At 41.3% G+C, this 14,584-nt stretch overlaps 1 protein-coding gene across 1 annotated transcript; it reads right to left on the reverse strand.

Annotated features, from left to right (window-relative positions):
* Window positions 1-1,370: 1,370 nt before the first annotated feature.
* LOC138608394 (class I histocompatibility antigen, F10 alpha chain-like) lies at window positions 1,371-13,939 on the reverse strand. The gene is made up of 8 exons (XM_069680969.1): window positions 13,797-13,939; window positions 11,199-11,459; window positions 7,622-7,627; window positions 3,731-4,009; window positions 3,055-3,357; window positions 2,221-2,319; window positions 1,846-1,863; window positions 1,371-1,711 (listed from the first exon to the last, which is right to left on the reverse strand). Exons 1-8 carry the CDS (start codon window positions 13,876-13,878, stop codon window positions 1,656-1,658), a joined length of 1,104 nt encoding a protein of 367 aa, XP_069537070.1. The 5' UTR covers window positions 13,879-13,939; the 3' UTR covers window positions 1,371-1,655.
* Between the last annotated feature and the right edge of the window lie 645 nt (window positions 13,940-14,584).

A 14,584-nucleotide genomic window follows, 5' to 3' on the forward strand; every position in this document is an offset into this window, starting at 1 on the left:
AAGTAAATCAGCGCTACTATTTTCTTTTCACGTGAAAAGTTTAATTCAACCTGCAGTTATCTCTAAATTCATTTAGTGACTATGTAGAATGACAAAGACACATATTTGGATTTTTAAGGGCTTTATTGAAAGGCAAGATTAAAGTACAAAAATCAAAATAGCAAGGCAACTTCATTTGCAATGTATACTTCACCCAACACAGGAACTGATTTTGAGCATTGATGTTAAATTTCTGTGTTAACACAACTAAGATAAAACATTTCATCTTCGAAATAGTAGAAATTTACTGAAGCTTCCTAACAGCTCGCTGAGAATAATTAAAAATCCCACAGCCCTTAAACATCTCAGCTGAAACTAAAATCAAAACATTACAATTTTTTCACATCGTACTAAGATGCTATCATACCTACGAATCCTTAATATTGACTTAAGATATTATGGAAAACAACATAATCCTAATGAATTATTGAAAACCTTAAACACATGAATTATATTTAGCTCGAGCCTTATCAATCAAAACATTGAATCAGAAATATACAAACAATATTTACACAACTGCAAAATAAATTTTGTTTTTTTATTTTGTGTGTGTCTGTGTGTGAGTGTGTGTGTGTGTGTGTGTGTGTGTGTTCACTCATTCAGCATGTTTTTGGATGTTGCTGATTTATTTGTAGTTTTGCTACCACTGACCAAATACAACCAGAAAACCAAACAATGGCTTTTTTTGTATAAAAAGTAAAGACTATTTCCACTGATTGACAAATATCTGTATTGTTAATGTATATATTATGATATTTTAGACCTTCTGAGTATTGATCTGAAAATAGGAAGGTGTGTGAATGTGTGTGTGTGTTTATAAATGTAGAATAACGTGTGTTTTACCAACATCGATTTAAGCACAAAGCTCCCAAAACCAGAAGCATCAAACTGTAACTACGGCGGATTTGTTTTAAAAGCACACAAAATATTTATAATGTAAATATGAAGAGAAGTGAGACGCTTTTATGGATTGATTGTTGTTGTTTAACTTCTCACCAAGAAAAAAATAATCATCCTCATTTCAATAACCAAAGTTAAAGCATCAAAAGAAAGGCCACTTTTTTTAAACTAAGTTAACCAAACAATCTAATGTCATCTTTTATGTTTGAGGAGATTTGTACAGCGTTGATCAACTAATTTTCAAACTTGTTTTCTCTGCATTTCAATCAATAAGCATCTAAATCGAGATTTCCAACCCTGATCAGCTCATTTCATGTGATGAATAACCAATAAATTCCCAGGACAATGTGCTGGAAGCGCTGCTTGTTCCAGTGCAAAACGTATCCATAAACCTGAAGAAGAAAAAATAAACATGAAATCAAAAACAAAATAACTTCATAAATGTTTGCAGAGTAAGTTTCCACAAAGCTGAATATTAAAAGTCATTGAGACCTAAAATATGTTTGCTTCAATCATCAATCCAACAATTTCACTTATTTTTGTAGAAGACGAGTTTATGGTCAAATATTTTCTTGACAGCTAAAATGTGTCACCAACATGTTACAATAATAAAGAATCACAGAAGGTTCCTTTGAACAGTTTAAAGCAGCTTTAAAGCAACAAGTTCACGGCCTATGTGATGCTACTCACTGTGTTCAGGGTGGTGTGTTTGTCTTTTAGGCATTTTGATTCTCAAGCATTTTTTCTTGCTCCACGACAGGGTTGTTCACAGCTGTGAGGTCAGAAGCACAATGTTAACAAGCAGCAGATATATAATATCACAACAGATAACACTCCAGAAAACCGCTTTAATACAAAGAGAGCGTTTCAGCTCAGAGTGAATATAATAAAACAGGTTGTACTTACGAGATGGAGGGCGTTTGGCTGAAAATAAATACAAACACATTATTAAAGATGTAACCGTTAAATATTTCAGACAGTGTCACCTTCAGTCCAGTGATGATCCTCTCTAATACCAACTCAAACTGATAAATAAATCCTTATGACTTTTGTTTAAATCTTACACTATTTCTTTTCTGATGGCCTCTTCCTCACATCATCGTGCTGCAGTCAAATTATAATTAAACTGTTTCTGGGTCTTACAGCGCTTAACGTTGATAAAAACACATTTTAAATGTTAAGAAGATCATTTGTTTCACTTTTGCAAACTGGACAGAAAAAAAGTCAAGAAAGAAAATACAGAAAATAAAATGACTTCATGTTTCTGCTTTGGTCTCTCACCATTCCTCTTCTTCAACATGAACACAACGGCAGCGATGAGGGCGAGAGCAAGAACAAGCACTGCAGCAATGATGCCGATGGTCACGTGCATGGAATTCACTGTTGAGCAGAAAACAACAAAACACAGTCACAACCTGAGCAGGTGAAGCAGGTTAAAGAGAAGAACATCTGCCAGTCAGACCATAATCCTGAATATAAGCACAGTTTGTTTGTGCTGCTGATGTTAACTCTCATCCTGTCTGTAGATAATTACTGTATTGATGCTGAATCTTTGAACAAGTCCATGAACTCATCTCCTAAAACTGACATGAAGTAAAATACAGTGCCTATAATCTCTGAACATGTAAATGGTTACACAATGACTGAAAAAACACTCTAAACTTGTTTGAGTAAATTCTTTTTACAATAATCTTCAGACAACTTTCTAAAAAATGTCTTCTATTGGAGGTAAATAAAAAGAAGTCTTTATCAAAAATATAAACTGAACAAAAACACTTTTTTGTGTTTCATTATTGACATTTGTCTGTGTTGATCAAAGGTCAGTAAAGAGCGGACAGACAGCACAAACAGCTGCAGTCATCTATAATCCTTTGAAACAAATCATTTAAATCTGATAAAAGTTTCTTTTTATTCTTTTATTGTTTTGCTGTCAGGGTCCAGAGGTGGACACTTACATTGGTTTCATACTAATCTCAGCCTTCAAACTGTTTATTAAATGTAGAAAAAACTTGATGAAAGTGAGTGAAAAACAATATAAGGAAACAAAACTTCCCTTCCAACACAGGACTGTTACAGTGAACTTCCCACTCTCATCCCCTCTGACTCCAGTCTTACCTTCGTTGGTCCTGATCGCGACTTTGTCCAGCTTGGTGACGATGTCCTCCTTCACACCAGAGAGCTGAAACACACATTCGTACTTCCCCCAGTCTGCAGAGGACTCTGATGGAAGTTTCAGCTCGACACTCATCTGGAAGGATCCGTCGTGGTTGGGGAGGATCTCTCCGTGGTCCACGTCCTCATGAAGCTCCGCTCCATCTTTCCTCCAGAACATCACGGCGCTGTTAGGGTAGAAACCTGTAGCGTGGCAGCTGACTGGAGAGGAGGAAGTCTTCTGGAGGAGAGACACTGAGGGGAGGTCTGGAGAGAGAGAGAAAGACAGATTATAGTTTCTTAATTATCATTTACTGTTGATTACTATCATAGTTCCTGTTAACTGTCATGTATTTAAATGCCTTAAAACACGAAGATTATATTTATAGTACCTATGCAAAGAAAATGAAGCTCACTGGAGTGTAAATGATATAAATATGGGAGGGCAGAGTGTGAGAAAAAAAAGATATGTAGCAGAGAGGAACAGATATAAAAAGTAGGAACAGAGAGAGAGAAGCAGAAAGATGAAGAGAGAGCAGGAGAGAAAGAGAAATGTGTGGAACATTTATTGTCATGTCAGGAAGAGAAGAGGTGTATGAACGTCGTCCTAATAAAAACACATCAGGTCATGTGATTCTACCTGTTCTCAGCAGAGAGCTCCTCCCATAGTCCACATACTTCTTCATCCACTCGGGGCAAGTCTTGGTTAAGTAGTTCTTCCAATATCCTGTATAAGCTTTGTCACTATCCCACTTGTGTTTGGTGATGACAGCCTGTGGTGTTGGAGCGATCCATGTCTCTGTCTTCAGGTGGAATGCTATGAAGTCTTCTCCATCATAACCAAACTGTTTAAACTCCTTAGTGTCTCCAGTCTCATCATCCCACTCACAGCCGTACATCTCCTGGACAAGGTGGATACCTGAGAGAGAGAGAGAGAGAGAGAGAGAGAGAGAGAGAGAGAGAGAGAGAGAGAGAGAGAGAGAGCAGAGTGAGGTCACAGCCCAGTCATCTATTATCAGTTGCTTTCACGTCTTCACCACAGAGACACACTGATCCACACACACCAGCACAGAGCACCTACACCTCCTGCTGTTATTGGCTGGATGGAAGACGCTCACAGCCAATCATCATGTGGACAGTGTGGACGGTTTAGAGCGAGAGAGAGCTGCTCTAGAAGCTTCCACTGAAGGAGAGTCTCAGTCCAGGATCAGTCTGTAGACTCCTCCTGCTCAGCCAGCACAGTGTTCAGCAGTGTGTTACTACAACTGCTCACAATAAGGCAGAGACCACCAGGACCACTATGGAGACTGGGAGGCAGTCTGTGCGTCCTGATTGGTCCATCCATCAGTCAATCATTCGACACAACCGACAGCTGTTTCTACCTGCAGGCGTCGGCTTGATGCTGCCTGAGAGGACGAACCGACACACTGTGGTCAGCACAGTGGAGATAATCTGATCTCATCTGTTTTCTACATTTTGAGAGAACAAACTAATCATGTTTGTCATGTTTGATTATGTTATGACTATTTTTTAATTAATCAATAAATAGTTTAATCTGTTAAATGTCTTTAAAAAGTCAAATAAGTTCATCACAACGTCCCAGAGGCAAAAAGGTGAAATCTTTAAGTTGCTTCTTCCGTCTGAGCAACACTGAACAGCATTTCATTTATTTCAATAGTATATTATGTCAGAGACACACTGAGGTCCAGTTCAATTAATCTGATCTGTGTTTCTGCTCTTTATATATCATGGACACAGTGTGGTCAGTGCAGCAGAGTCGAGCTGTTACACTTTTTAAACCTCTGATCACAATCACACATTCATCATGTCGTCCTGTCAGCCACGTTCATTAACACACGCTGCTCCTCCTCTCATGTGCGGACCCAGCACAAGCAGCCTGTGTCCCATTTACAGTCCTGCACCTTAGTTTTAGAAACCAGGCGCTGACGTTCCTCTATCAGCTGTGTGTTGTAGAGCTGTTGTGATCAACAGGTTTTCTACAGGAGAGTTCATATGGACCGACTGACTGTGGGCAGCCCAGTCGAGTTATTCTGGTCTAATCTAGTGGAGATAAAGGGTTAATAATCTCTGAAGGTTATTATGGGATGGACAGAAACGCTGCATCAGGGCAGTTTAGCAGCATCCAGCAGTCTGAGTGTCAGTGATGTTTCTGTGAGTCCGACTGTGTTTCAGACAAGAAACGCCTCCAAACAGCTTCAACTACGTCAGTGACACACTCCTGACTGTGTGTGTGTGTGTGTGTGTGTGTGTGTGTGTGTGTGTGTGTGTGTGTGTGTGTGTGTGTGTGTGTGTGTGTGAGATTTGATTTTTGACCAGATCTTTATTGATCACTCTTCACACTGTACAAAAACATAACACAACCTTGTTTTAAACGCACCAATCACATTCACAGTTTCACTTCAGCATGTCTCCCACCAACAGCTGACCCTCCACCACAGAGCACAGCACCCTCTCATGAGCCCAGACTGACTGGAAACTCTCCAGGTCCTGGTTGGCTCCGTAAAAACTGAAGTCCAACAACAACCTGGACTTCAACATTTTCACAAACAGTAGCTTTACATGAAGCTCCAAAGATTCCCCCACCTTCCTCTTCCTGCTCACATATATGGCCATCTTTGCTTGTCCCAGGAGGAAATTTATGCTCTGACATTTATGCTTTTGGTGCCGAGTGTATTTGAACCCACAGATAAAAACCTGTTTAGTAAAAATCTCTTTAAAACAGCCAAAAAACTTTCCCAGTAAAACAAACAGAGGAGTCAGACGAGTGCACTCTAAAGAGCAGTGAAACACTGTCTCCCTGTGCTCACAGGAAGGACACGTATCCTGCACACTGACATTCAGAACAGAAATAAAAGCAGTGACAGCTATGATGCCATGTAGGATCCTCCACTGTAGGTCTGCATGTTTCTTGATCGGGGGGGTTTGTACAGAGACCTCCACTCAGGTCTGGCCTCAGGACTGAGCCCCAGATAAGTCCTCCAGGGGGTGTCACTGCGACCATTCAGGTTTTTTTATGTACAGTCTTAACAATCAGTTTGTAAAAAGTCTTCCCCGCCCCGTCACTTAAAGAAACACCTGCAGTGTTGGTGGAAGCCAGTAAAAGACCAGAGCAGTCCTTCAGGTCAGGAAGCAGTGCGAGAGCAGGGTAGGGGTCAGAGCTGTCTGGCAGCAGAGAGCCGTCACCATAGTCAGTAAGTAGAGACCACTGGTGCCCTGTCAGCTGATGTTTCCAGCGCCTCAGTAACTGTCTTATGATCCGTGTGGATCTCACTCCCAGACGAGCAGCCAGACCAGCCGGATTGTCCAACTGAGGTCCAGTCGGCTCCACCAACTGCCCCAGCGTAGAGATCCTGGCAGAGAGGAACATTCTGGACAGAGTGGGTCCAGCCCAGCGAGGAGAGCCCAAGCGTCCGCCTAACAACACCGGCTCTTTAAGCAGCCAGTACAGAGAGTCTGCCTGTTCCTGTCTCTGCTTCTTCAGCAGAGTCCACACTGTAAAAACACTCCGATAAAACCCTGGCAGAGAGGACATGTTCACTTTCTTTAAATCCATTAAAAACAGAGCTCAGCCCCAGTCCACCAAAACGCTGCAGGATACAGCAGGACAGCGGCCTCCACACCAGGTCAGTGGGCCCAGTGAGCAGTCTCTGCATGAACTGAAGGCGGACAGTAGCACCCCTACTGGCTAGATGAACCAGACCCTGCCCTCCCTCCTCTTTAGGGAGAAAGAGCACACTCTGAGGAACCCAATGCAGCCTGTCCCAGAAAAAATCCACCAACACTTTTTGGACGCCAGACAGGAGAGAGGGAGGAGGATCAACACAGGCCAACATGTGCCACAGAGCAGAGGAGACCAGACTATTGGCCACAAGTACCCGCCCTCTAAAACACATTTTAGGCAACAACCACCTCCATTTTTTAAGACGACCTTTGACCTTTTCCACAACACTTTCCCAATTTTTCTTTACGAAGGTCTCATTCCCCAAAAAGACTCCCAGATATTTCAGACCTCCTTTTTTCCAGACCAGACCTCCAGGTAGACTGAGCTGATCCCTCAGCCTCTCCCCCACCATGACAGCCTCACTTTTCACCCAGTTCACTTTGGCAGAAGACATGGAACCAAATAAATTAACATTTCTTTCTAACAGATCAATATCTTTCTGCTTATTTACCAGGACAACGGCATCATCAGCGTATGCAGACAGTTTAAAATGAACATCAGAGCCTGGAAAACACACCCCGCACAGATCTGAGGTCAGTTTGTGAAGCAGAGGTTCAATGGCTGAAGAGTGTAACATGCCAGACAAGGGACATCCCTGCCTCACCCCCCTCTGCACACTAAAAGGAGCACTCAGACCTCCATTGGTTTTTAGAACACTCTCAATGCCACAGTACAACACCTGGATCTTGGCTATGACACGTGGGCTGAACCCAAAGGCAGCTCGAGTCTGCCACAGATACTGGTGTTCAACCCGATCAAAAGCCTTTTCCTGGTCTATTGAAATCAAACCAGTGTCTACAGCCAATGAACGAGAGACCTCCAGAACATCTCGAATCAGAGTGATGTTATCACTAATGAGCCTGCCGGGCACACAGTGGGTCTGATCAGCGTGGATGATGGAGCCCATCACCTGTCTGAGTCTAGAGGCCAGGACCTTGGACAAGATTTTATAGTCTGTGCAAAGTAACGACACCGGTCTCCAGTTTTTCAATTCCTGCAGGTCACTCTTCTTTGGCAGCAGAGTAATGACCGCCCTCCTGCAGCTCAGAGGCAGCCGACCCCTCTCCAACTGTCTCTGATCACCTCCAGCAGATCCTCCCCCAGCACAGACCAGAAGGACTCAATCCCAGGAGCTCTACCATGCTGCAGACTCATCAACGCAGAGTACAGAGTTCAGGCAGGGACAGCTGGGCCTCCAACTTCACATTTTCCTCTGCCCCAACCTGAGGAAGACCAGCATAGAAGGACTCACACACCTCTGGACGCTCTGTAAATTCACTCCTGTAGAAGTCCTTGTAAAAGTTAGCTGCAAACTTCCTGATGTCAGAGGAGTCTGAGATGGAAGAACCGTTTCTGGACCGTTAAGAATGGATGATCTCTTTCTGTCCATGTTTCCTCTCCAGGCCAAAGAAGAAGTGAGATGGAGCATCCATCAGTGTGACATCCAGGACACGAGATCTGACCAGGGCCCCCTGTGCTGTGACGCCCAGCAGGTTGGCTAGAGCCGACTTTTTAGATTGAAGGGAATCCAACAGCCCTCGATTTCCTGTGGAGTCTACCAAACGCTGGAGCTCCACCACTTCAGTCTCTAGATCTCTCAAAGATCTGCTGATGTCTCTGGTGACATTGCGAGTTTAATTCTGACACAATTGTTTGATCTGACATTTGCCAAAGTCCCACCACTGCTGAACACAGTCAAAGTCAGACTTACACTGTCTGTGGGTGACCCAGAATCCTCCACAGCATCCCTAAACGCCTTATCATGTAACAGGGCCGTGTTAAAATGCCAATAAGCACTGTTCAGTCCGACCTTCTTAATAAAAACAGAACAAAACACAAGACAGTGATCCGTGAAGCCCACAGGGTTTATGTGACAGCCTTTAAAAACACTCAGCTGGTGTTTGAAAGAACACAAGCGATCCAGCCTGGCCAGAGATAAAACATCGTCTTTAGAGTGACTCCAGGTGTACTGTCTGTGATTATGATTGAAACTCCTCCACACATCAGCCAGCTCCTGAGTCTCTGTGAGCTGTCTGAGCCTGTGTGATGAAGCAGCATGAGGCTCCTGGTGATTCCTGTCCAGTTTGATTTTCTGTACAGTTAAAATCTCCACCCAGAAATAAACACTCGTCACTGCTGCAGCGTCTGATGGTGTCACACAACACACCCAGAACAGTAAGTCTGTCCACATTAGTGCATGGTACATAAACATTAATCAGAGGGAGCTTAACATTTTCATACTGAACTTTGACCTTCAGTAAACAGCCTTCAATAACTTCCTCTACCTCACATGAGACAGGCAGGAAGCTTCTAGAGAACATAATCCCAACTCCTCCACTACAGCTGGACTTATGGCTCCGGATCACATCCCCACCCCACTCTCTCCTCCACTGACTTTCACTCTCGGAGGTGCTGTGTGTCTCCTGAACCATCAGCACATCTAACTTCTTAAACTCCTGCAGCTGAAACAGAGCGGCTCTTTTAGCAACATCTCGAGCTCCGTTCAGGTTCAAAGTGCCGACTCTGAAGTCACACATGGAGAGAGAGAGGTTTATAGAAGACACAAGAAAAACACACCACAGAAAGAAAAAGAAAGAGATCAGAGTCTGTTTAAGCATCATCTTCAAGGATTTGTGCTTTAACTTTTAGAATCAGTTTCCTGAGACGATAAACCTCCTGACCTGTGAGGCCTTCGTCCCCAAACGCTCCGGACTGTTTGGTTAGAGGCCGAGCTGACTCAACAAACCGCTGCAGGTCTGGAAAGTAGCTCTCTACTTTCACCAGCTTCGCTCCCTGAGTGTCCTGAAGGAACTTCTGGATTTTAGCTAAAGTGAACCTTCTGTGTCCGTCCTCCTGTGTGGACATGAACTCACTGTCAGACTCTGCTGGAACAGCCTTTAGACCTTTCTTCACTTTGGACCCTTTAGCACTGTTCTGCACACTTTCTGGGCTCTTTCTCTTCTGTGACATTTTTAATAACTCATCATCAGACATGTCCTCATCTTCCACAGAGTCAGCACACACTGAGATTACATTTCCCTGAGCTCACTCTGCATCCTGACTTTCACTTATCACACCTGTTTGTTCCCTCCTGTTTTAAATCTCACTTTGTTCACCTGACTCCTTCTGTGACTTTGTTTCTGTTTCTGCGTCTCCCTGCCTGCTGTCCTTTTCCTGCCGCTCCTCAGTGACTCTGTTACACTTGTTTCTAGCATCAGGGACCCTGCCTCCCCGGGGGGCAGCTTCAGCTCTACTGGAGCACCATGAACACCGGCCTCCTGTGACAAACAACATGTTTAAGAAGATTTACAGCCGAGAGACACCATCTTGATCGGGGAGACTACCTGTCCATACCTGGAGAGCTCTTTGGCCAACATGTCATTTTCAATGAACGGGGGGGCGTCAGAGATGATTATCTTATTAGCCGGATTAACAAGAGGGAGTACGGGGGTGAAAGTGTCTTTGATGACTGCACCTTCCTCCACCACTTCACCGACTTTGACGGTGCAATCGAGAAAGATAACAACGGCTCCATTCATGCAGGAGGCAGACTTCACACTGTCGTAACCCACCACCTCTCCAACCGCTAAACTCGCCTCCTCCACCGAGCAGCTGACTGCCGGCACCAGCTTCACTGCATGTCGGCGTGTCAACTTCTCCAACTCCATTCCCACATCTACGACGGGCACGTTGCCCAGTCGAGCTGGTAGACACGCTACCAAACTACACTACACCTGAAAACACCAGACAGGAAGAAAGTAAAGAAAATAAAGAGAAATAAACAAAAACAACAGATTGAAACTCGCTCACGCTGGAGCTCACGCTGCCACACGCCGTCCACTCAGAGAGAGAGAGAGAGAGAGAGAGAGAGAGTGAGTGTGTGTGTGTGTGCGTGTGTGTATGAGAGGGAGAGAGTGTGTGTGTGTGTGTGTGTGTGTGTGTGTGTGTGTGTGTGTGTGTGTGACAGAGAGAGAGAGAGAGAGAGAGAGTGTGTGTGTGTGTGTGTTTGTGTGTGTGTGTGTGTGAGTGAGACAGAGAGAGAGAGTGTGTGTGTGTGTGTGTGTGAGAGACAGAGAGAGTGTGTGTGTGTGTGTGTGTGTGTGTGAGTGTGACACAGAGAGAGAGAGAGAGAGAGTGTGTGTGTGTGTGTGTGTGTGTGAGTGAGACAGAGAGAGAGAGTGTGTGTGTGTGTGTGTGTGTGTGTGTGTGTGTGTGTGTGTGAGACAGAGAGAGAGCGAGAGTGTGTGTGTTTGCATGTGTGAGAGAGAGTGCAAGTGTGTGTGTGTGTGTGTGGTCACATCTGTCTAAAATACAGGATGAAAATATAAACAACATTTCATCAGTAGAAAGTTAAACATGAACAAACCTCCAGTTTGGTTGAAGCGCTGCTTTGCAATTTCTATGTTGCCTTTGAAGGTCTGCTGGTGACCCTGACGGATCCCTGTGTTCCTCTTCCAGTAGTCAGGATCTACTGCCTTGTTCACCCAGTCCTGTTTGGGTACATTTATCCTGGTGTTGCTGTCATAGTAATTTATCTGGACGTCATCAACCACTGAAAGGGCCACAAACTCTGGGAAGTTTGGGACTCCAGAAGACCCAGAGTAGAAAGTCTTCAGAGAGTGAGGAACTGTAAGAAAAAGTTCATGTGATCATTTCAGGTTTTATTTGACACTTTAATGAATCACTGAACAATTTAATGATCCAGCACACAGAATCAAAAAGAACTACAGCACATTCAACACAAGCTCATCATCTCTTTGCAGTCAATAAACACTAAAACAATGTTTGTGTAGATTTAAAAACAAAGTTTCTCTTGAACTTTTTATTCTAATATTTCTGATGAATGTGTCTTCAAAATGTTTTTATTCTGAAAGGAAATATTTAACAAGTCATAAATTCAGCTCATGCAGTCGTGTACCTGACTTTCACTGACATCAAACAGTCTGTCATAAATCATCTTTTTATCTAGTGCTGGATATCTTAGTGTGAAGTGAAACTCCACTTTGATTTCCAGTTTGTGTCTTCATTCAATCTTCAGGAAACTTCTTTAGCAGTTTACACTCGTTATCTTATTAGTTTGAAATCTGAAATCTCAAACCTCTGAACAAAATGTACACGTGATTCAATCTGATTTATAAGCCAATAAATCAAATGTTATTTATTGTCTATTTAATTAAATAACATCTTTTATGGTCTTAATTTTATATCATCAGTAGTGACCAATGATAACTTAAGTTTCTTCATAAGGTTTTGAAGTACAGATTTGATTTAATCTTCTTTGGTTTAGAAGAAGGTTTTACTCTTTTCTTTTATTATTGTTTTTATTAGTCAATGAAATCATCAGTAATATATTTGTATTTTAATATAAGATGGTTTGTCAATGTCAAATTTATGGATATAAATGTTATTTTCTGAATTAAATCAATAAAAACGAAAATGGACTCTTGTGTAACTCGCTTTAATGTAAATGTATTTGTTCAAATTAAAGTATTATATATTTAACTCCGTTAGTCTTTCATAAAAATATTATGTGTACGATTTAAATTTTCTGTTAATTATGACAATCTCAGAAAAATGTGAATGGACACACCTCTATATCTTTAATCAACATATTTATATTTCACATGTAGTGATTCTACACATTTTCTATTTGCAGAATTTTATTTTTAAATAACTAATATTATTTATTAAATTCTAACATTCCCTCCACCATAAACTGAGCTTCTCTTAGTCCTGATTTTAACGTTTTTGTTCTAACAGGTTTCTGTGAGTTTTCATCATTTGCACACCTGTACAGTTTTTAATCACACTTGTTATATTTGCTATTTATATTATACGTACTGCTTTTTATATTTTTATTCTTATTCCTATTTTTTATCTTATTCTATTTAAGTCTTTTACTTAGTTTTTGTTCTAAGAGGCTCCTTTGAGTTTTGCCAGTTAAATAATTGATCGTTTAAAAATCCTGCTCTGTCGTCTGCTCTCTGAGTGCATGTAGATCATTTTCTGTGTTAAACGCACGGCACAAACTGAAGAAGTTTTACAAATCTGTGCAGGAATAAATCTTTTTTGTTAATAAAATACCCAAAGATTATAGTCTGATTAATACTGTTCTTTGAGGCTGATGCTGTTTGGACACTTTCAGAGATCAAACGTGTTTTTGTGGCCAAAATACAAACTGAGCCCATATTTCAGTTTCTAAATTAACTCGTCAGTGCCCTCTGGTGGACAAACTCTGTAATGGGAATGTTTCCAAACTACTTCAAACCTGCTTTAAGTTTACTGATACTTATCGACCAACGTACAAAGATACCAACAATAAAAATTACGAATGTCTGCGAAATAGCTTTAAGATTCATTTTAATGTAGTATAAGTTCAAATATATATTTCGAGGTAAAACTATATAACGAGGAAAATGTCATATTTAGGTTCAGTATGTTGTCATTGATTGTGTTTCTATGTGCAACATTTTCGAACATATGCAACATACATTTTTGTATTTGTTATAAATTCAGATGAAATATAGACACTATAAGACAATTATTATTATCATTAATTAATTAAAAAATATTAACTTTAGTTCTAAAATAAAGCATGATAAATAGCACTAAATTAACACTGTTCCTATAAAAACGATATGAACAAGTTAAAGACTGAATATGAGAGCTTTATTTATAGTTTGTGAACAGAAACGCTTTGTTGTCTTTATTTATCTGTGACTGGTTCGTGATGCGTAGTTATGCTTCTCATAAATAGACTTTTCTTATAACTACGAGGAGTTAATGACATGAACAGACAAGATTTACTATCTTTACATGAGATGTTTACCTTTAACATTTCTATTAACTGCAAAACTAACTTCTGAAACTAAACATAAAATACTATCATATGAACCTAAAATTGATACATTATACAAACATTTTTCTCTTTACAATCAATCGACTCAGATGATTCTTTACTCACCTGCCGTCGCGTCATGTAGGACTGTTCCCAGGAGAGTCAGGAGCATCAAAGTCTTCATTGTGACCTGTGACTTCTTCAACATAGATGAACTTAAAGCTAATATGTCTCTTTGGTGAGCTAAAGACAAACCGTGCTACAAGCTCGAGCTCTGAGGGTGAAATGAGCTGAGAGAAAATGGAGCTCTTATATAAGACCTCCGTCTAAAGCCAATAGGAATTTAGCCTGAGCATCAACGTCACTTGTAACTCGGTAAAACTGACCCACTGAGGTTATCAATGAAAGTGAAAGTAAAGTCTGCTTGTTTCAGCCCATCTGAAGACCCCTATTGCACCTGAAAGCATTGGGGGACGCGCGGGACTTTATTCTATCATCTTTGTTCACATGTGAAAGTCGTATTAAACCTCCTGCTGCTCAGATTTTCTATAATATTTTGTAGGTTAATGTGATGCTATGTGGACAAATGTTTTAACTTTCTGGGAGGTCAGAGGTCAGATACAGATCAAATGGAGTTTGTGAGGATGCAATCGGTCTTATTGTGCTTTTGTTCTGAGATTAAAAACAGCTCTGATCCAAATATAAACAACAAACAACAAGCGAAGTGTTGTTTCATACGTGTTATAGAGAGTAAATGTGGGGAGGTGCTCCCCCTAGTGGCTCAAACCTGCAGTTGGTGTACAGCAGAACCATTGTACTCATGAGGTCTGTTATTATCTGATATTTAAATACATCTGTGCACAATCACAACATTAAATGAGGTTATTAAATGTGATGGAGGGAGACATCTTATA

This window comes from Semicossyphus pulcher, unplaced genomic scaffold (assembly GCF_022749685.1).
Source record: "Semicossyphus pulcher isolate SPU_LCO1_2020_fin unplaced genomic scaffold, fSemPul1.0.p SCAF_5, whole genome shotgun sequence".
Classification (NCBI taxonomy): Eukaryota; Metazoa; Chordata; class Actinopteri; order Labriformes; family Labridae; genus Semicossyphus; species Semicossyphus pulcher.

Excerpts from the sequence above, each read along its gene's own strand:
- LOC138608394 (XM_069680969.1), bottom strand. The coding sequence starts at position 13,878 with ATGTTGAAGAAGTCACAGGTCACAATGAAGACTTTGATGCTCCTGACT. Across the intron at positions 11,460-13,796 it reads CCTACATGACGCGACGGCAG|TTCCTCACTCTCTGAAGACT; the intron begins GTGAGTAAAGAA and ends TTTTTCTTACAG. Across the intron at positions 2,320-3,054 it reads CGCGATCAGGACCAACGAAG|TGAATTCCATGCACGTGACC; the intron begins GTAAGACTGGAG and ends TCTGCTCAACAG.